This window comes from Pristiophorus japonicus, chromosome 20, assembly GCF_044704955.1.
Source record: "Pristiophorus japonicus isolate sPriJap1 chromosome 20, sPriJap1.hap1, whole genome shotgun sequence".
NCBI classification, from domain to species: domain Eukaryota; kingdom Metazoa; phylum Chordata; class Chondrichthyes; family Pristiophoridae; genus Pristiophorus; species Pristiophorus japonicus.
Window position 1 is genome coordinate 88,093,993 of NC_091996.1, and position 21,149 is coordinate 88,115,141.

Consider the following 21,149-nt stretch of genomic DNA (forward strand, 5'->3'; position numbering starts at 1 on the left):
GCTTTTTTTTTTAAAAAAAACAAACATTCAGGAGCCTTTTATAAATGAAGCAGATTGAAACAGCACGGCAATTTAAAACAACCAAACATCAGTGCTCGTGACGATGGACCACATGGCCCCCCCCTGCCGCGTGTGTGTGTGTGTGTGTCTGTCTGTCTGTCTGTCTTCCGTTGGCTTCGACGAGAGAGGAGATGGTCAGGAAAAAAAAAGGAGCCATCGCTAAACGAAAGAAAACAGAATTAGCAGCCAGGAGCTGGCTTTGAAAGTCTTTAGTTTGCACTGGATGGACGACTCTTGTGAAAGAGATATACAGGACGCTGGAACCCTGGGGAGAGAGCGAGAGACAGGCAAGAATCAGTTGCGTTAGACGCCGAACGCGCGCACAAAAAAAAAAATCAATGAACACAGAATCCGAGAGAGAAAATGTCCACATCTGTACGGAGAAGACAAACAAAATGAGCGCCTCTCCGTTATTTCGTACATCGCAGGAATTCAGCGGCATTGATTTTTCAAATACAGGTACAACCTCCCAAATCCAGTAACCTCAGGACAGAGGCCATTCCGGATATCGGAACAGAAGTCTGATGTCCTGAATCCGGAAACCCTTGGGCCGACTTTCGTGTACCTGTATTTTCTGACAGCGCGCCGACCCGACCAAGGGGGACGGGGAGGGAAACACCAGAGGCAGTGGGGAGGAGGAGCCAGGCCCTAGGACACAGCGCGCCGACCCCCAAGTTACTTTGCTTCCCATTAAAAAAATGTCTGGTTTCGGAACATTTGCGGATTTCATACGACACCTTCTCCGATCTGCGCGATGGCCGGGGTTTGGAACTCTGGATTTGGGAGGTTGTACCTGGAACTACATAGAAAGCACACCAACACAAATAGCGGACAATAAAAAATCGCTGGACCTGCCACTGAGCTCTCAATCCCTCATCTCGGCAGAAATGCCTCGCGTTATTGCAAGCACTTTTTGTTTTAAGTACACCCTGCATCAGCAGCATTTCCCAGTAACTTCCCCACACCTGTTCCTACATTCCCCGGTAACTTCCCACACCCGTTCCTACATTACAGCGACTACACTTTATTGACTGTAAAGCATTTTGGGACATCCGGAGGTGGTGGAAGGCACTACATAAATGCAACTCTTTTATATCTCTATTATCTCCACCTCCCCCTCCAGTTCAATATAGTCCAATTAACTCCCAGTTTTAAAGACCTGCATTTATAATAGCGCCTTTCACGACCACCTGACATCCCAAGGTGCTTTACAGCACTTTTGGGAGTGTAGTCACTGTTGTAATGTGGGAAACGCAGCGTTTGCGCACAGCAAGCTCCCACAAACAGCAATGTGATAATGACCACATAATCTGTTTTTGTTATGTTGATTGAGGGATAATTATGGGCCCCTGGACACGGAATAACGCTCTTGCACGTCAAAAGTGGCCGTGGGATCTTTTACGTCCACCTGAGAGAGCAGACGGAGCCTCAGTTTAACGTCTCATCCAAAAGACGGCCCCCTCCGACAGTGCGGCGCTCCCTCAGCACTGCACTGGGAGTGTCAGCCTAGATTTATGTCTCTAGAGCGGGACTTGAACCCACAATCTTCTGACTCAGGCGAGGATGCTGCCCACTGAGCCACAGTTGACTTAATAAAGCTGTACCTATAGATTTGAATCTACTGACCTGGTGAACAGATGGTCTGGATTTATTGTCATAACAGGATGGTAGTGCAAGTGTAAGACAGATAGACTTTCTTAACCGATAAGGGGATATGGGGAGAAGGTGGCGAAGTGGAGCTGAGTCCATGATCAGATCAGTCATGATCTTATTAAATAGCAAAGCAGGCCCAAGGGGCCGTATGACCTACTCCTGTTCCTTGTATGGCCTACTCCTGTTCCCATTTCTTATGTTCTAATGGTACTCAACTGGCCATCCCAAGGTCATGAGCTCAAGGCAATTTGGAAAACCAAAATCAATAATCGGAATTTGAAAACCTTTTGGAAGTCAGATTATTGTAAAAACACCTTTCCTACACATGACATGCCCTCGAAGTGGCGTAGCCAGCTCCCACTTTTGCACTGAACTGTGTTCGCCATCCATTGGCCCAGTGACCAAAACGAGCCAAATCGTTCTAAATTTGGTTACAGTGCTAATTATTTAACATGCCTGCTATTTGGTATCTGCAAGCTTGGCAACAAGGCTCTGCTTTAGGGCAGCTCTGAACAAAGTGATCAGGCTCAACCTAATGGAGGGATTCAATCAGTCAAGCTGCACGTTATGCTCAGCTCCCACTTTATATACACAACCTCCAGTAATTTGCTTCTATTTGGCAGGAGAAACCAAAAAAAAATGCACACCATTGCCAAGCAGAACATCCCAAAATCCATGCCCTATTAAGGCGTAACTTCATTAGGCCTTGTACAGCCACGGCATAGCCTAGACGGGGAAATCACAAGATAGATTCAGAAGATGGTGCTGCAGCCCATTTGATTTAATCCTCACAGGATACCAACCTTACCGCCCCCCTATCACAGCCTCTTAACCGTTTCTCAAACAGACCTACTGATCTTAAGGGGGGGTGGGGGAGATCTGACTGAGGTTTAAAAGATAATAAAGGGAATAGACGGTGTTCCAGCCGACAGGTTCGGCAGGACCAGGGGCACAAATTTAAGGGCTAGATCTAGGTTAGACGTCAAGAGGCGGTCCTTTCCAGAGAGAACAGTCGACCTCAAACAAGCTGCCGTTTCACGTGGTGGATGCAGACTTCCTGAATTCCTTCAAGCGAAAGCTGGATTTGTTTCTGGCTGCGGCAGAGATCACCTCTTACAGAAGGTAGGTACTGCAGGGAATTTAAATGGTCAGAGTGATTTCCTGGATCATCTAAATGGTTGGGAGGGGAATTTCCCAAATTTATTTTCTCCCAAAATTGGCCTGGGGTTTTTTTTTTTTAAATCTGTTTTTTTGCCTCTCCCAGGAGATCGTGGTTTCAGGTGGGGCAGGCTGTATATGTTGATACACAAGGTATCGCAATTGTGTGGGGCAGACTCAATGTATCAGATAGCCTCTACCTGTCTGTCATCGCTCATATGTTCCTATGCAGCACCCTCTTGTGCATAAATACTTCTTGCCATCAATCCTAAGTTTGCCGTTTATATAGACAACTTAAAACCCCTGTCTTACTTGCTCGATCCCAGCAAGCAACACGTGCTTCTGTGAGGATCCAAAACAGCAGAGGACAAAGTGCTGCCGTTTATTTGGTCAAAGCCGATAGCAACCTGGAGGCCTAGAAATTCCTCTCTGGCAGTATCCGATCAGCTGTCTGCAGTACCCGATTTGGCAGTCAATAAAACCACGTCAGGTGCCCAACGGGCGTCCGATCCCATCCCACCTGTTTTGCGCCAGTGCGCGAGAGGAATTTCTAGACCTTCTGTCTTTATTTCAACCCTCGGGGCTCTCACTTCCGGTATTCAGCCTCCTATTTCATAGATATTGTTGGTAAAGTGAGACATCCCCACCGACACCTGGGAGTCCCTGGCCCAAGACCGCCCGAAGTGGAGGAAGTGCATCCGGGAGGGCGCTGAGCACCTCGAGTCTCCTCGCCGAGAGCATGCAGAAATCAAGCGCAGGCAGCAGAAGGAGGGTGCGGCAAACCAGTCCCACCCTCCCTTTCCTTCAACCACTGTCTGTCCCACCCACCTGTGGCAGGGTCCCGTATTGGACTGTTCGGTCACTCGAGAACTCACTTTTGGAGTGGGAGCAAGTCTTCCTCGATTCCGAGGGACTGTCTATGATCATAGATATTATTCAATATACAGGCAACTCTCGATTATGCGGTTCCCTCGGGGATTGGGCTATGCCGGGTAAACGATTTCTCCGTTAGAGCGATTGACGTTATAAAGTTAAAACCCGATGCCTTCCCAGGCCGAAAGGACTCAGAGCGCACCGGCCCGATATTTTAAATCCCGTTACAATGGTTTCCCCATTGGATCCGTGTGCGGATAATCGAGAGTTGCCTGTATTACAGTGCAGAAGGAGGTCATTCAATCCATTGTGGAAGAGCATCCTACTCTGCATTCAGTGTGCCCGCACCACCTTGCAGGGGAGCAGAAAGTGAAGCACAAGGTGCAGCGAGCAAGACACGTGTTACTTCTGCCTGAAAACCATCCCTCACCTTTAGACGTGCTCTGAGGCGTCCCCACCAGCTCGTAACTGGAAAATCCAACCTCTGGGGACAACAGATACGACGTAAACTGATCGGGTGTGAAGTTGATCTTATAGTAGTTCTTGTAGATTGTCTCCTGAGAAAAGCAAACAGAGGTTTTAGAAGAGGATCAAGTCTAGAATCTGATGAGTCTTTTTACTTGGTGGAAAAATATACGAGTTAGTGGGCTGTCTCGATCAGGGCGTGAAGCCACAACACAAAACTGTCCCTAATTTGGCCATCTTGGCGGAAAGGCTGCAGATAGCCAGTACACAGAATACGTCAGTAGTGGGGCACACCCAATATATCGGGATGGAGGCAGATCAGAGGTAACTTTACTCTGCACCTTGACCCAGGAGTAGTTTTTTTTTAAAATACGTACCAGATATGGAAAAGTATCAAAGACTCTCACTGGAGAAAACAAAAAAATTAACTCAGTTCAGTGCAAAAGAGTTCATTTACGAGAAATCAAAATTCTAACCCTTGTGCAAAGAGGTTTAACCTTTCGTCAAAATCTGCGTGTTTCCTTAATATTTAAAAACTCATGTAATATGTTAAGAAAAGCTTTACCCAAATGTGATCAAGGATGCCAATAGGAGCCTTTACTGGATTTTAGTTTGACACCCCCCCCATCCCCATCCCCCCTCCCCAGCACCACCATTTTGAACGAGAGAACTTCCGGCATGGACTGGTTGGGCCGAATGGCCGGTTTCTGTGCCGTATATCCTATGCAACATATCTCAACAACAACTTGTATTTATATAGTGTCTTTAACAGGGAGACATCCCAAGGCACTTCACAGGAGCATTATGCCTTAAAAATTTGACACTGAGCCACTCAAATAGAAATTAGCGTAAGTGACCAAAAGCTTGGTCAAAGAGGTATGTTTTAAGGACGTCTTGAAGGAGGAAAGAGGTAGAGAGGTGGAAAGGTTTAGGGAGGGAGTTCCAGAGCTTGGGGCCCAGGCAACAGAAGGCACGGCCGCCGATGGTGGAGCGATTATAATCAGGGATGGTCAGGAGGGCAGACATCGCGGGGGGGGGGGGGGGGGGAAGAAAGAGTTGTGGGGCTGGAGGAGATTAGAGATATTAGGGAAGTGTGAGGGCCACGGAGGGATTTGAACACAAGGATGAGAATTTTTTTTTTTTAAAGATGCATTGCTAAACCGGAAGCCAATGTAGGTCAGTGAGCACAGCGGGTGATGGGTGAGCAGGACTCGGTGCGAGTTAGGACACAGGGCAGCGAGCACAGGGGGTGATGGGTGAGCGGGACTCGGTGCGAGTTAAGACACGGGGTCAGTGAGCATAGGGGGTGATGGGTGAGCGGGACTCTGTGCGAGTTAGGACACGGGGCAGCGAGCACAGGGGGTGATGGGTGAGCGGGACTCGGTGCGAGTTAGGACACGGGGCAGCGAACACAGGGGGTGATGGGTGAGCGGGACTCGGAGAGAGTTAGGACACGGGCAGCCGAGTTTTAGTCTCAACTGCAAATCTTACTCTTGCATGAGAATATTGAACCGGTCTTCTCAATGTTCCCCCAAATGTGTTTTTGTTGGATGCGTGGCCCCTTTAAACGGGCTGCGCAGTCCACTCAAAGTGGACATTACACAGTTGAAAAACCAGTCCTCGGGTAGTGCAGGACCGGCAGACAGTTGCGCAGCTTAGGGGGGGAAACACGTTGCTGGTTGTGCACCAATGTGACAGGCCCATCGTTGAAAAGGTCCAGTGCTAAAGGGGACTTCCACATGCTTTAATAAAATGGCCACTCAGACAATGGAACCACTGGCACCGAAAGCGAATCAAGAATTAGTTGAATTCAAGCCTTCAGCCAACAATTGGAGGCTGCACATGGAGCGATTTCGGAAAGCTGCAGGGATGGAGCAAGACTTCAATGGCCATCACTCTATTGTTCACCGGGGCATCAAATATTTGGTTTGCAGCCGGGAAATTAAATTGCTTACAACTTAAAGCACAAGAGGTGTCTCTGATCGGCAGTTCTGGTCAGAGGGGTGCAGAGCTCTAAACATACTTGCATTTTTGAACCACCGGAGATATCAATCAGTTTGTCAGAAGGAGCTGGGCAAACAAGACTGAGTGTGACAGCCAGCTGAATTGTGTACTGCAAGTGATCACTGATGTCGTGTGATATCCTGTCGGTATGAGAATTATTTTCCTTCTAAGTAAATCTGGACTGTCATTTAGCCCAGCGGCCTTTGAACACTCTGGGGAAGTGGGGGGAAATCTTAGATAACCACGCCAAGGCATCCCGTTACTAACTTTCTGAAAGACAGCCAATTGCCCAAAGGAAAAAGGGCCATCGTTGGCCGGCGAGTGTTTTCTACGTGTTTTAAGTATGTAGAACAGACAACGTCTAAAGCAACAAATCCAGGGATGGGACCTTGCATATAAGCTCAACGATTCCATCACAGACCCCCACGGTCCAAAAACTTTGGAACAGAGGAGGCGGAGGGGAGATTTAATTGAGGTGTATAAAGCAGGGAGGTTATGCTTGAACTGTATAAAACACCAGTTAGGCCACAGCCAGAGTACTGCGTGCAGTTCTGGTCACCACATTACAGGAAAGATGTGATTGCACTGGAGATTTACGAGGATGTTGCCTGGACTGGAGAATTTTACCCATGGAGGAAAGATTGGATAGGCTGGGGTTGTTTTCTTTGGAATAGAGGAGGCTGAGGGGAGACCTGATTGAGGTGTATAAAATGATGAGGGGCCTGGATAGAGTGGACAGGACGGACTTATTTCCCCTTAGCAGAGGGGTCAACAACCAGGGGGCATAGATTTAAAGTAATTGGCGGGAGGATTAGAGGGGATTGGAGGAGAAATGTTTTCACCCAGAGGGTGGTGGGAGTCTGGAACTCACTGCCTGAAAGGGTGGTAGAGGCAGAAACCCTCGCCACATTTAAAAAGTACTTGGATGTGCACCTGAAGTGCCGTAACCTGCAAGGCTACGGACCGAGAGCTGGAAAGTGGGATTAGGCTGGGTGGCTCTTTGTCGCCCGGCGCGGACATGATGGGCCGAAAGGCCTCCTTCTGTGCCGCAAATTACTATGATTCCAAGGACCCCAGTCTGAAAACCCATGGTTGAGCCTGGGCAAAGTAAAGACTTACACTTTCAAAGCCACTGGTAGTCATTGTTGGATCCAGGCGACGCAACACGCAGTTGCTTGGGGAAACTGAAGTGCCATTTCTAGAGAAAACCACAATCCTTTGGTGTGACATCATGGACACCTTAAACTACAGTCCAACCTCAGTGACTGACTTGCTACAGAGGAAGATGAATTGGCATGCGAGAGGCATTGTTGTTTTAACACCACAGCTTTAAAGAATTTGCAACCAATATTTAGTGCCCCCCCCCCCCCGCCTCAAACTTTTGCATATGAATGAAGGACTAGATTGATTACACAACTTGTAAATCTTCCCTGTTGCGACACAGGTTAACAAGGCAATAAAAAAAAGCAAACCAAGAACTAGGGTTTATTTCTAGAGGTATAGAATCGAAAAGTAAGTATCGAACCTTGGTTAGACCACACTGGGAGCACTGAGTGCAGTTCTGGTCGCCATACTATAAAAAGGATATAAAGGCACGGGAGAGGGAGCGGAGAAGATTTACAAGGATGATACCAGAAATGCGAGGGTGTACATATCAGGAAAGGATGAACAGGCTGGGTCTCTTTTCTCTTGGAAAAAGACAGCTGAGGGGTGACCTAATAGAGGGCTTTAAAAATGATGAAAGGTTTTGATAGAGTGGATGCAGAGAGAATGTTTCCACTTGTGGGAAAGAGCACAACTAGAGGCCATCAATACAAGATAGTCACCAAGAAACCCAATGGGGAATTCAGGAGAAACTTCTTTACCCAGAGAGCGGTGAGAATGTGGAACTCGCTGCCACAGGGAGGGGTTGAGGCGAATAATATCGATGCGTTTCAGGGGAGGCTGGACAAAAATATGGGGGAGAAGGGAAGAGAGGGTTATGCTGATAGATTTAGATGAGGAAAGACGGGAGGAGGCTCGAGTGGAGCATAAACACCGGCATGGACTGGTTGGGCCCAATGGCCTGTTTCTGTGCCGTATATCCTATGTAAACAAATTGTGTCATTGAGCACAAGTATTGACAATCCAATACTGATTCTGCAAGGTTTGAGAATAATTCCGAAGATAACTTTCGAATGCTCAAAGTTCAATGTCGGGATGTTTCCTAATCTGTTTTCTCCCCGAAGGTGCCGTCTCCGGTTGGGATAGTTCAACGGGCTGTCCTCCACCGCAACTGGCCATTCTTCACCGAAGGCAGCCATTCATCAGCCAAGTCCACACCTTGTCCTCACCAAACATCCAGCCAGGGTTATTGAAAGGAAACTCTGAGCAGCATCCTTGACTGACCATCGCCTTCCTATCCTGGAGCACCAAGGCCAATCACAGCATCCCAACTGAGAAATGCTACCTCAGAATAGTTTAGTGGGGGAGGGGGTGTGGGGAAGAAAGAGATCAAACGCAGGATGCTGTTACTCTTTGTGGTCCAACCACACAAGATGGGGACTTTTAACGTCCTGGATTTTGCACCAGCTCACTTGATAAAAGCACATCATTTTCCAAGTGCTGAAGTTTCTCAGGCACAGCTTATACAGGTGGCCAGTCGGCCATAGTAAATCGCAGGCCTTTAAACGCTGAGCGATCAGAAAATGTTGGTGTTCAGAGGGACCTGGGTGTCCTTGTACACCAATCACTGAAAGTTAACATGCAGGTACAGCAAGCAATTCAGAAAGCAAATGGTATGTTGGCCTTTATTACAGGAGGATTTGAGTGCAAGAGTAAAGATGTCTTACTGCAATCATATCGGGCCCTGGTGAGACCGCACCTGGAGTATTGTGCACAGTTTGGGTCTCCTTACCCAAGGAAAGATATACTTGCCATTGAGGGAGTGCAACGAAGGTTCACCAGACTGATTCCTGGGATGGGGGGGGGGGGATTGTCCTATGAGGAGAGATTGAGCAGACCAGGCCGATATTCTCTAGAGTTTAGAAGAATGAGAGGCGATCTCATTGAAACATAAATTCTTACAGGGCTCGACAGGGTAGATGCAGGGAGGATGTTTCCCCTGGGCTGGGGAGTCTAGAACCAGGGGTCAGTCTCAGAATAAGGGGTCGGCCATTTAGGACTGAGATGAGGAGAAATTTCTTCACTCAGAGGGTGGTGAATCTTTGGAATTCTCTACCCCAGAGGGCTGTGGAGGCTCAGTCGTTGAGTATATTCAAGGCAGAGATCGATAGATTTTTGGATATTGAGGGGATCGAGGGATATGGGGATCGGGCAGGAAAGTGGAGTCGAGGTCAAAGATCAGCCATGATCTCACTGAATGGCGGAGCAGGCTCGAGGGGCTGTATGGCCTACTCCCAATTCTTACGTTCCATCCGGCTCTCCTTCACCCCCCACCCCATACACTACCACCCCAAGCAGACAACCCGATTTCCCCAGCACTCATGACTTGCAGCATCAGCATTAAGCCTCCTCATTTACCGTGAGTTTCCGCCGCTTCCCATACGAAGACCAGGGCTGTGGTTCAAGGATGAAGATGCCCCCAGGCTGCAGGTGCCTGTAGATGCGTTTGAACATTCGTTTGAGCCCCTCGTCGCCCCAGTTGAGATGAATCCATTTCGTCAGGCTTAGGCACAGAATGACGTCGTACTCTGGCCTCTGCGTCTCCAGCAGCTCATCCTTCTCCAACACATAGTTTCCCTGTGGAAAGGGAGCGAAGAAAAAAAAAATGAATGATTAGTGCACAGTGCAGCTAGAATCAGCGGCCGATATTCAGGCCATTCGATCCAACTGGTCTACGCGCCACATCATGGTTCGACAGTCAGGGGCCTTGCGGTAGATGAATGAGTCAGTGCATCAAGTGCCAGCACTGCATTCTCCCCTGTAGCAAGTGCCTTAATGCAACCAGACGAGCACTTGACCAGGCCCAGAAACCAGCAGAGACTGGTGGCTGCCTGAGCGACTGAATGACACCGTAGGCAGTGCAATGGGCCCGCAGAGGCGAGAAAAGGCCCAATTCTGATCTCTCTCTGTGCAGAGCTGGTCAGCCTTGGAGATGGTAGGGTTGCTAGAATTTTGCCCTGGACTAGAGAGGGACACATTACCCCACTTCTGACAACCACTGCTGGGAAGTCTAGATACTAAGGAAGGATATACTTGCCATAGAGAGAGTGCAACGAAGGTTCACCAGACTGATTCCTGGGATTGGCGGGGGCGGGGGCGGGGGGGGGGGGGGGGGGGGGGGGCGGATTGTCCTCTGAGGAGAGATTGAGCAGACTGGGCCGATATTCTCTTGAGTTTAGATGAATGAGAGGTGATCTCATTGAAACATAAATTCTTACAGGGCTCGACAGGGTAGATGCAGGGAGGATGTTTCCCCCTGGGCTGGGGAGTCTAGAACCAGGGGTCACAGTCTCAGAATAAGGGGTCGGCCATTTAGGACTGAGATGAGGAGGAATTTCTTCACTCAGAGGGTGGTGAATCTTTGGAATTCTCTACCCCAGAGGGCTGTGACTGCTCAGTCGTTGAGTATATTCAAGGCAGAGATCGATAGATTTTTGGATATTAAAGGGATATGGAGATAGTGCGGGCAGGTGGAGTTGAGGTCGAAGGTCAGCCATGATCTCATTGAATGACGGAGCAGGCTCGATGGGCCGAATGGCCTATCCCTGCTCCTAATTCTTATGTCCTTATACATGCATGGCAAGTTAGTATATAGAGTCAGACAGCCTGTCAGCAGTTACTACTCCAGAAATCCTAAGGCACCAGTTCAAGGGCAGAATACCCCCTCAACCAACACCATCAACTAGTCACTCATAGAATCAGAATAGTAGAACAGAGGAGGCGACCATTTGGTCCATCAAGTCTGCGCCAGCTAGTAGCACAGATTTAAGGTGATTGGCAAATGAACCACCACCCCATATTCTCTCTCTTCCTCCTCCTCCTCCTCCACACAACCGCCCCATTCTCCTCCTCCTCCTCCTCCTCCTCCTCCTCCTCCTCCAATTCTCCTCTTCCCCCCCACCCAACCACCCCATTCTTCTCCTCCTCCTCCCCCCCCCCCCCAATTATTCTCCTCTTTCCCCCAACACAACCACCCCATTCTCCTCCTCCTTCCCCCCCCTCCAATTATTCTCCTCATCCCCCCCCCCACACAACCACCCCATTCTCCTCCCCCCCCCCAATTATTCTCCTCTTTCCTCCCCCCCCACACAACCACCCCATTCTTCTCCTCTTCTCCCCTCCCCAATTATTCTCCTCTTTCCCCCCCCCACACAACCACCCCATTCTCCTCCTCCTTCCCCCGCCTCCCCACCATCGCCCCATTCTCCTCCTCCTCCTCCTCCCGCCCCCCATCGCCCCACCCTCCTCCTCCTCCTCCTCCTCCTCTCCCCGCCCCCCCACCACCGCCCCATTCTCCTCCTCCTCCTCCTCTCCCCGCCCCCCACCATCGCCCCATTCTCCCCGCCCCCCCACCACCACCACCCCATTCTCCTCCTCCTCCTCTCCTCTCCTCTCCCCGCCCCCCCACCATCGCCCCCATCTCCTCCTCCTCCTCTCCCCGCCCCCCCACCATCGCCCCATTCTCCTCCTCCTTTCCCCGGCCCCCACCACCGCCCCATTCTCCTCCTCCTCCTCCTCTCCCCGCCCCCCACCATCGCCCCATTCTCCTCCTCCTCCTCTCCCCGCCCCCCACCACCGACCCATTCTCCTCCTCCTCCTCTCCCCGCCCCCCACCATCGCCCCATTCTCCTCCTCCTCCTCTCCCCGGCCCCCACCATCGCCCCATTCTCCTCCTCCTTTCCCCGGCCCCCACCACCGCCCCATTCTCCTCCTCCTCCTCTCCCCGCCCCCCACCATCGCCCCATTCTCCCCGCCCCCCACCACCGCCCCATTCTCCTCCTCCTCCTCCTCCTCCTCTCCCCGCCCCCCACCATCACCCCATTCTCCTCCTCCTTTCCCCGCCCCCCACCATCGCCCCATCTTCCTCCTCCTCCTCACCCCGCCCCCCCACCATCGCCCCATTCTCCTCCTTTTCCCCCCCCCACCATCGCCCCATCCTCCTCCTCCTTTCCCTGCCCCCCCACCACCACCCCATTCTCCTCCTCCTCCTCACCCCGCCCCCCCACCATCGCCCCATTCTCCTCCTCCTTTCCCCCCCCCACCATCGCCCCATCCTCTTCCTCCTTTCACCGCCCCATTCTCCTCCTCCTCCTCTCCCCCCACCACCGCCCCATTCTCCTCCTCCTCTCCCCCCACCATCGCCCCATTCTCCTCCTCCTCTCCCCCCACCATCGCCCCATTCTCCTCCTCCTCTCCCCCCACCATCGCCCCATTCTCCTCCTCCTCTCCCCGCCCCCCACCATCGCCCCATCCTCTTCCTCCTTTCCCCGCCCCCCATCACCGCCCCATTCTCCTCCTCCTCCTCTCCCCCCACCATCGCCCCATCCTCCTCCTCCTCTCCCCCCATCATCGCCCCATCCTCCTTCTCCTTCTCCTTCTCCTCCTCCTCCTCCTCTCCCCCCACCACATTCGCCTCCTCCTCCTCTCCCCGCCCCCCACCATCGCCTCCTCCTCCTCGCCCCCCACCACCGCCCCATTCTCCTCCTCCTCACCCCGCCCCCCACCATCGCCCCATCCAATTCCTCCTTTCCCCGCCCCCCACCCTCCTCCTCCTCCTCTTCCCCCCCCACCATCGCCCCATCCTCCTCCTCTCCCCCCCCCCCCCACCATCGCCCCATCCTCCTCCTCTCCCCCCCCCCCCACCATTGCCCCATCCTCCTCCTCCTCCTCTCCCCCCACCATCGCCCCATCCTCCTTTCCCCGCCCCCACCACCGCCCCATCCTCCTCCTCCCGCCCCCCACCATCGCCCCATTCTCCTCCTCCTTTCCCCGCTCCCCACCATCGCCCTATCCTCCTTTCCCCGCCCCCACCACCGCCCCATCCTCCTCCTCCTTTCCCCGCCCCATTCTCCTCCTCCTCTCCCCGCCCCCCACCATCGCCCCATCCTCCTCCTCCTTTCCCCACCATCGCCCCATCCTCCTCCTCCTCCTCTTCGCCCCATCCTCCTCCTCTTCCCCCCCCCCACCATCGCCCCATCCTCCTCCTCCTTTCCCCAACCCCCACCATCGCCCCATCCTCCTCCTCTCCCCCCCCCCCCCACCATTGCCCCATCCTCCTCCTCCTCCTCCTCTCCCCCCCCCCCCCCCCCATCGCCCCTTCCTCCTCCTCCTTTCCCCGCCCCCCACCATCGCCCCATCCTCCTCCTCCTTTCACCGCCCCATCCTCCTCCTCCTCCTCCCGCCCCCCACCATCGCCCCATTCTCCTCCTCCTTTCCCCGCTCCCCACCATCGCCCTATCCTCCTTTCCCCGCCCCCACCACCGCCCCATCCTCCTCCTCCTTTCCCCGCCCCATTCTCCTCCTCCTCTCCCCGCCCCCCACCATCGCCCCATCCTCCTCCTCCTTTCCCCACCATCACCCCATCCTCCTCCTCCTCCTCCTCTTCGCCCCATCCTCCTCCTCTTCCCCCCCCCACCATCGCCCCATCCTCCTCCTCCTTTCCCCACCCCCCACCATCGCCCCATCCTCCTCCTCCTTTCCCCACCCCCCACCATCGCCCCATCCTCCTCCTCCTTTCCCCACCCCCACCATCGCCCCATCCTCCTCCTCTTCCCCCCCCGCCCCCTTCCACCTTCTCACCCCCCCGCCCCCTTCCACCTTCTCACCCCCCCCCGCCCCCTTCCACCTTCTCACCCCCCCGCCCCCTTCCACCTTCTCACCCCCCCGCCCCCTTCCACCTTCTCACCCCCCCGCCCCCTTCCACCTTCTCACCCCCCCGCCCCCTTCCACCTTCTCACCCCCCACTGCCACCATCACCCCATTCTCTTCCTTTCCCCCCCCTTCCACCTTCTCACCCCCCACTGCCACCATCACCCCATTCTCTTCCTTTCCCCCCCCCCCCCCCAAACTCTCCTCGCCCCCTACCCTCATCCCCCTTCTCTACCCCGCCCTCCACCATTCTCCTTCACTTTCTCACCACCATCCCCCTATTCTGGCTCCCTCCCCCCATTCTCCCCCAGAGTAATGGGAAGTTGCCGAGGTGCTAATGATTTCCAGCCTCGGAACTAATTGCAAGGAGTCAACACATTCAGAAAGGACTGGCAAACAACGAGTGTGCAGGTTTGAAGTCTCAATGAGTAGCTGGCTCACAGTCCCAAACTACACACACAAGCTTGTCCTCCCATCTTTTTCCCCCAACAAGTGACAGGTCCTGGGACATAGCAGCAGGGGCAGAAACATTTTTGAACAGCAACATTCAAACTCCCGGTTGTGCAAATGTTTGTCAAAGGCTTAGAACTCCTCATTTCAGATCAGCTAGCCCGTTCACAATACGAAGCAGCCTTCCCAGCCCAAGAGCCACCCAGGAAGCGTACTCCACCGGGCAGCCATCTGTAGAGCCTGGCCGCCATTTCAAGTGACAGCAGCAGATTTGTAAGAGGAATTGCAATGAGAAAAAAAAATTATGTTACCACATAAGAGAGCCATTTGGGGTTGTCCATATGGAGGGGAACCATAAAAGAATGATCACAGCAGATATATGTACACTGAAGAGACTGGGATAACAGCGCTCAGACTGAGATACATGTGGACCCCTTATCCTGGACGCTCCAAAAAGGAAAGTTAACTGGTCAAAGCTGCATACTGTTAAATGTGACAGTCTCCAGTGCAGGCTTCAATCCTAAAGCAACACTAGTCTCAAACCACTAGTTTGATGTAGGATGTAGCAGCACTTCTGCAGAACAGGAAACTGAACGAGAAATTCACCATTCAGAAGCAACTGCATGTTGCCAATGCCACAAAAACATTGCTGGCACCCAAACTCTGGTCTGGAGGACTGGACAAACCTCCAGGCTTTCAAACTGAGGTCTGAGGAGGTCATCACCGACCACCTACAAGCGACCATCCTAACTCTACTGCCTACAGTTCTGGTCGCCATATTATAAACAGGATATAGAGACACTGGAGAGGGAGCAGAGAGGATTTACAAGGAGGATACCAGAAATGCGAGGGTATACATATCAGGAAAGGATGAACAGGCTGGGTCTCTTTTCTCTTGAAAAAAGGCAGCTGAGGGGTGACCTAATAGAGGTCTTTAAAATGATGAATGTTTCCACTATCAAAAGCTCTCTCTCTGTATCCACTCTTGTGGGGAAGAGCATAACTAGAGGCCATCAATATAAGATAGTCACCAAGAAATCCAATAGGGAATTCAGGAGAAACTTCTTTACCCAGAGAGTGGTGAGAATGTGGAACTCGCTGCCACAGGGAGGGGTTGAGGCGAATAGTATCGATGTATTTAAGGGGAGGCTGGACAAGCGCATGGGGGAGAAGGGAATAGAGGGTTATGCCGATAGATTTAGATGAGGAAACGCCGGAGGAGGCTCGAGTGGTGCATAAACACCAGCATGGACTGGTTGAGCCAAATGGTCTGTTTCTGTGCCGTATATCCCATGTAATCCTTCGGCACCGAATTACCACTAATTTGATGGGAATTTAGTGCCAAACTTAAATTCAGATCATCCGAATTAAGGAACTTTGAATCAAGTGGTACGCTGTCCTGCATACACAAAGTGTTTCGGGCAATTAGAGCAGTTTCTCTTTGGACAGTGGACTAGCTTTGGGGAAGTTGGGTCAATATTTGCACGAGGCACCACAGAGAGCAGAACTTAATCCCCTGAACGACACCAATCACATTATTTCTGAGAGTCAACATCACTCTCCCAAAGAGACTGCAGCAGCTGTTGGCCTGAGAGGCTGGAACACTTTTCAATTCCGACCCAGGAGAGAATTCAAAGCTCAAGAAGCAGCACTAGTTTCCGACGCCACCACCTCCACTGCAAGGGCGCCTCCTCTTGGGCCAGTCCGCAAACAAGTCTCTTTATTTACAAAGTGCTAGCCCTCAGGACTTGCAGTGCAAGGACGCAACAGGAACGAGCCACATCCCAAAACTCGAGGCACTAGGCTACGCGACAGGCACGGCGTTTCCAACACATTCAGCCCCTCGAGCCCATTCCGCCACTCGATGAGATCACGGCTGATCTGCGACCCAACTCCACATACCTGCCTTTGCCCCATATCCCTTCGGTTAACAAAAAGTTGTCAATTGCACAGATTTAAAATGAACTGACCCAGCATCGATTGCACTTTGCGGAAGAGTTCCACACTTCTCCCACCCTGTGTGTGTAGAAGTGTTTCCTAATTTCACTCCTGAAAGGTCTGGCTCTAATTTTCAGACTGTGCCCCTAGTCCTAGACTCCCCAACCAGCGGGAATAGTATCTCTATCTACCCTATCTGCTCCCCGTAATATCCTGAAAACTTCGATCAGATCACCACTTAACCCTCTAAACTTCAGGGAACACAATCCTAATTTGTGTAATCTCTCCTCGTAACTTAACCCTTGGTATCATTCTGGTAAACCTACGCTGCACTCCCTTCCAAGAGTAATATACCCTCCCTAAGGTGTGGTGCCCAGAACTGCTCAGTGCTCCAGGTGTGGTCTAACCAGGGCTTTGTACAGCTACAGCATTTTATAACATAAGAAATAGGAGTAGGCCATTCTGCCCCTCGAGCCTGCTTCGCCATTCAATATCATGGCTGATCTGATCATGGACTCAGCTCCACTTCCCCATAACCCCTTATCGTTTATAAGAAACTGTCTATTTCTGTCTTAAATTTATTCAATGTCCCAGCTTCCACAGCTCTCGGAGGCAGCGAATTCCACAGAAGGAATTTCTCATCAGTTTTAAATGGGTGGCCCCTTATTCCAAGATCATGCCCTCTAGTCTAGTCTCCCCCATCAGTGGAAACATCCTCTCTGCATCCACCTTGTCAAGCCCCCTCATAATCTTATACGTTTCGATAATATCACCTCTCATTCTTCTGAATTCCAATAGGTAGAGGCCCAACCTACTCAACCTTTCCTCATAAGTCAACCCCCTCATCTCCGGAATCAACCGAGTGAACCTTCTCTGAACTGCCTCCAAAGCAAGTGTATCCTTTCGTAAATAGGGAAACCAAAACTGCACGCAGTATTCCAGGTGTGGCCTCACCAATACCCTGTATAACTGTAGCAAGACTTCTCTGCTTTTATACTCCAAATTGGTACAGCTTGGAAGCCCTGAAAGTTTGATAGATGCATGGCAAGTGACCAGGGGGGGGGGGGGGGGGGGGAAGAAAAAACAAGCAGCGTTAATATCAAGAGGCAAGTTACTTAAAAGCCCCACTGAAACCACAGAATTTTAAAACACACTGCTGGCAGGGACAAGAAACAGATACTTGCTGTGAATGGGGAGTACACACTCCACCGTACCATAAGAGACTCCACATCTGTGCAGAAATGGAATCTTGGGGGCAAATAAACCCTCCTATTCCAGTGGCCGGGCAAGGTTATACATCCCTGGAGAGCCAATAGTTTCTTGTCGGTCTCGTATCTTGCAGAGCACAACCAAAGAAAAAAATAAAGTGGGGGTGTTTGATTGGCCCATCCCACCTCTTGGATTAGCTTATACTTCATGAACACATTCGCTCAGACAAGATTACACACCCAACACTACACCTAATTGTTCCGTTTCCTTGGTGCTAAAACAAAAAGCTGCACATCGGCCAAGTCTATACTGCCAATCCGGCTAAAGTTAGCAAACGGCAGATTATTGACCGGGATAGTACACCTTTATTACAGGAAGGATGTGATCGCACTGGAGAGGGTAGAGAGGAGATTTACGAGGATGTTGCCTGGACTTTAGCTGTGAGGAAAGATTGGATAGGCTGGAGTTGTTTTCTTTGGAACAGAGAAGGCTGAGGAGAGATCTGATTGAGGTGTATAAAATCAGGGGTCTGGATAGAATGGATGGGAAGGACTTATTTCCCTCAGTAGAGGGGTCAATAACCAGGGAGCAGAGATTTAAAGTAACTGGTAGAAGGATTAGAGGGGAGATGAGAAGTTATTTCACCCAGAGGGTGGTGGGGGTCTGGAACTCACTGCCTGAAAGGGTGGTAGAGGCAGAAACCCTCACCACATTTAAAAAGTACTTGGATGTGCACCTGAAGTGCCGTAACCTGCAGGGCTACGAACAGAGAGCTCGAAAGTGGGACTAGGCTGGGTGGCACTTTGTTGCCCGGTGCGGACACGATGGGCCGAATGGCCTCCTTCTGTGGCATAAATGTGTGATTATATATTTAAGCCAATGCAATTTCCCCTCCCTGGTTATTTTGAGGAGCGCTGATCAATGGTTTTGTTCACCCAGGGCCGCCCTAACCCTCCCACTCCCCCCCGCAACACACCCACCTGGATAAAGGTGACGTTATTGGGGAACTCATCTGCGCCTCGATCCAGGGCGACGGGCGGGGCGGCGATGGGTCCTCGGCAGCGGCTCAGCGAGACGGGGAAGTGCCGGGGGCCCTGGCCGACGGCGCCCGGCGAGGGCAGCAGGTCCTCGGACAGGAAGTGCCGGATGTTCTGGCGGGCCGTGTACACCAGGGCTGAGTCGATGTCAAGGCCCACGATGCGGGCGGGCCGCAGGTCCTTGGCGATGGTGAGGGTCAAGTGGCCCGAGTTGCAGCCCAGGTCCAGGATGTCCTTGCCCTTGAACCAGGCCGGCTGCAACACAGCCAGCCGCGGGTCCTCGCAGCGGCCCGGGTTGCGGTAGCCATAGTACTTGCTGTAGTTGCCGTACTGGAAACGCCGGTGCTTGCTCTGGAAGGTGGGCAGGGCCTTGGGCTCCCGGTGACAGCTGTGCGGGTGGTGAGACGCCTTCCCTCGGCTCTTCTCCGGCGTGGGCTTCTTGCCCTCCCGAGGCTCTTCCTCGGCGCCCCCGGCGGCCACCTTGCCCGGCTCAGACTTGCTGGAGGTCCTTCGTCGCTTGCGGTGCCTCGCCCCTCCGCCGCCCGAGCTGGGCTCCGAGCCGCCACGCAGGACCGGCGACACGATCTCGTCCCGGCAATTGATGGCCGTGTTGAGCTCGTAGGGCTGCGGGCCCTCCTGCTCAGCCGGGGCGACCTCGCTCGGCGGTGGCAGCGGCTGTTGCTGGTCCGCGGCGCCTTCCTGGGCGCCCAGCGCCGGGATCCGGCTCTTCTCCGCTGGCTCGGCACCGCCGGGGCCGGATTGGGGCAGCTGGCCGGCCGGGTGGTGCGAGTGCCGATGGCGCCGCTTGCGCCCGAGCTTGAGGGGCGAGGGCAGCACCTCGGAGCCGGCGTTGAGGCTGAGCGGGTCGGTGATGTCCTTGGGCACCAGGATCTCGACCGGGTCCCGGTTGCGGCTAGGCAGCGGCGAGGACTTGGGTGTCTCGGCGTTGAGGGCACGGTTGACCTCCTCGTCAAGCAGGCTGTTGAGGTTGAGCGGGTCGAAGATGTTGCCGCCCAGCAGGAAGTTGCTGGGCAGCACCGGGTCGCAGTCGGAGTTGGCCCGGCGCCGCCGCTTGAAGCCAGGGTGCTTGAAGCCCACGTTCAGGCTGTTCCTCCTCTTGAAGGCCCGCTGCTGCTGCGTCTGGGCCGTCTGCTGCAGGGGCTGGAGGCCGTTCTTTGGCTGCTGCTGCCGCTGCTGCGCGTTCTCGTCCAGCTCATCTTTGGCACCGGGGGACAGGGCGGCCTCCTCCTTGACCGGGGCCAGCACCCGGCCCCGCTGGATCTCCTCCACCTTGACTCCCACCACCGCTGCCGCCAGGTACTCGGGCTTCAGGAGGGTGACCTCCCGCACACACTCTTCCTTCACCGACATCTCCGTCAGCTTCTTCATCAGACAACATGGGGGGAGTGCGGCCCGGAGGAGTGCAGAGCCCCTGTGGCGCGCGGCGACCCCCGTGCAGGGGCGCAGCTCCCACCAGTGCAGCAGCAACAGCAGCAGCCCTTCGCAATGCAGCCCATGCACAGTTGCAGCACAATACAACTTCACTTCCGCCTTCCCCCAAGCAACGTCGGCGTGCGTCCACTCAACGGAATCCAACGTCGGCCGTGACGTCACCGCGTCTCATCAGCATAAATGAATTATTCATATTCTGAGGGGGGGACCTCGCGAACAATCAATTCACGCCGCCCCCTTCTCTCTCCCTCTCCACGGGTTTTTTTGTTTATCGAGTCTTTTTCTCCACACACTTGACAGTTTTTTCCCCTCTTCCCCCTCACACATAAAAAATCCACCGCCTGACAGGAAAAAAAAAATGGCAACTTTAAATCAGTCAAGTTGGTGGAAACTTGGGCGGTGCAGAAATAAATCCTGCACCCGCCGTCCCCTCGCGTGTTAATTCGGTTAAAGTTGCTTTTAAAAGAAAAATATTCGTTTTTTTAAAAAAAGAAATGAGCCTTTTTTTTTGCCCTCCCCCCGTTCGCTTCTTTTTTTTTTAACGCCCGAAACCACTCAAACCGCGCACTCGCTGCTGTCTCCTCACACACTGCGCTTGCGTCTCCTTTTATACCTGGCCGCCGCCTCCTCCCCCCCCCCACCCCGCGTGTCCCTGACTGACGTGCGGGCTCTGCCAATCGACGCCCGGCAGGGTGGGCGGGACCGCCGCGCTCGGGGCCAATCAAAGGGGCTCGGTTTGCCCACCCCGCGTGGGGCTGGCGGCGCTCGGGCCAATCGGCGGCCGCTCCCCCCCACCCCCTGCCGCGCTGGGCGGGGCCAAGCGGCGGCCCGGCCGCGCGCGGGGGGTTGGGGGGGGGGGTGGTCAGCGGCGCTCGGGCCAATCGGCGGCCGGGAGGGTGGGCGGGGCGTGCGGGCTCGGGCCAATCGGCGGCCGGGAAGGTGGGCGGGGCCGCCGCGCTACGGGCCAATCGGCGTCGAGGCGGTAGCGGCGGGCACCCCGCGGTGTTGTCGAGTGAGAGATGGCATCTCGTCAGGAAA

General features: G+C 53.4%; 1 protein-coding gene across 1 annotated transcript in view; it reads right to left on the reverse strand.

Annotated features, from left to right (window-relative positions):
- LOC139232660 (7SK snRNA methylphosphate capping enzyme-like) overlaps positions 1-20,741 on the reverse strand; it is a 22,131-nt gene extending 1,390 nt beyond the window's left edge. The window contains exons 1-4 of the mRNA XM_070863119.1: positions 18,603-20,741; positions 9,736-9,954; positions 4,175-4,301; positions 1-325 (exon numbers count right to left, since the gene is read on the reverse strand). The exon at positions 1-325 is cut by the window's left edge and continues 1,390 nt beyond it. Of these exons, the coding sequence (XP_070719220.1) occupies positions 270-325; positions 4,175-4,301; positions 9,736-9,954; positions 18,603-20,048 (1,848 nt within the window). The 5' untranslated portion in view covers positions 20,049-20,741 and the 3' untranslated portion in view covers positions 1-269. The remainder of the gene's footprint in view (positions 326-4,174; positions 4,302-9,735; positions 9,955-18,602) is intronic.
- Positions 20,742-21,149: the final 408 nt, after the last annotated feature.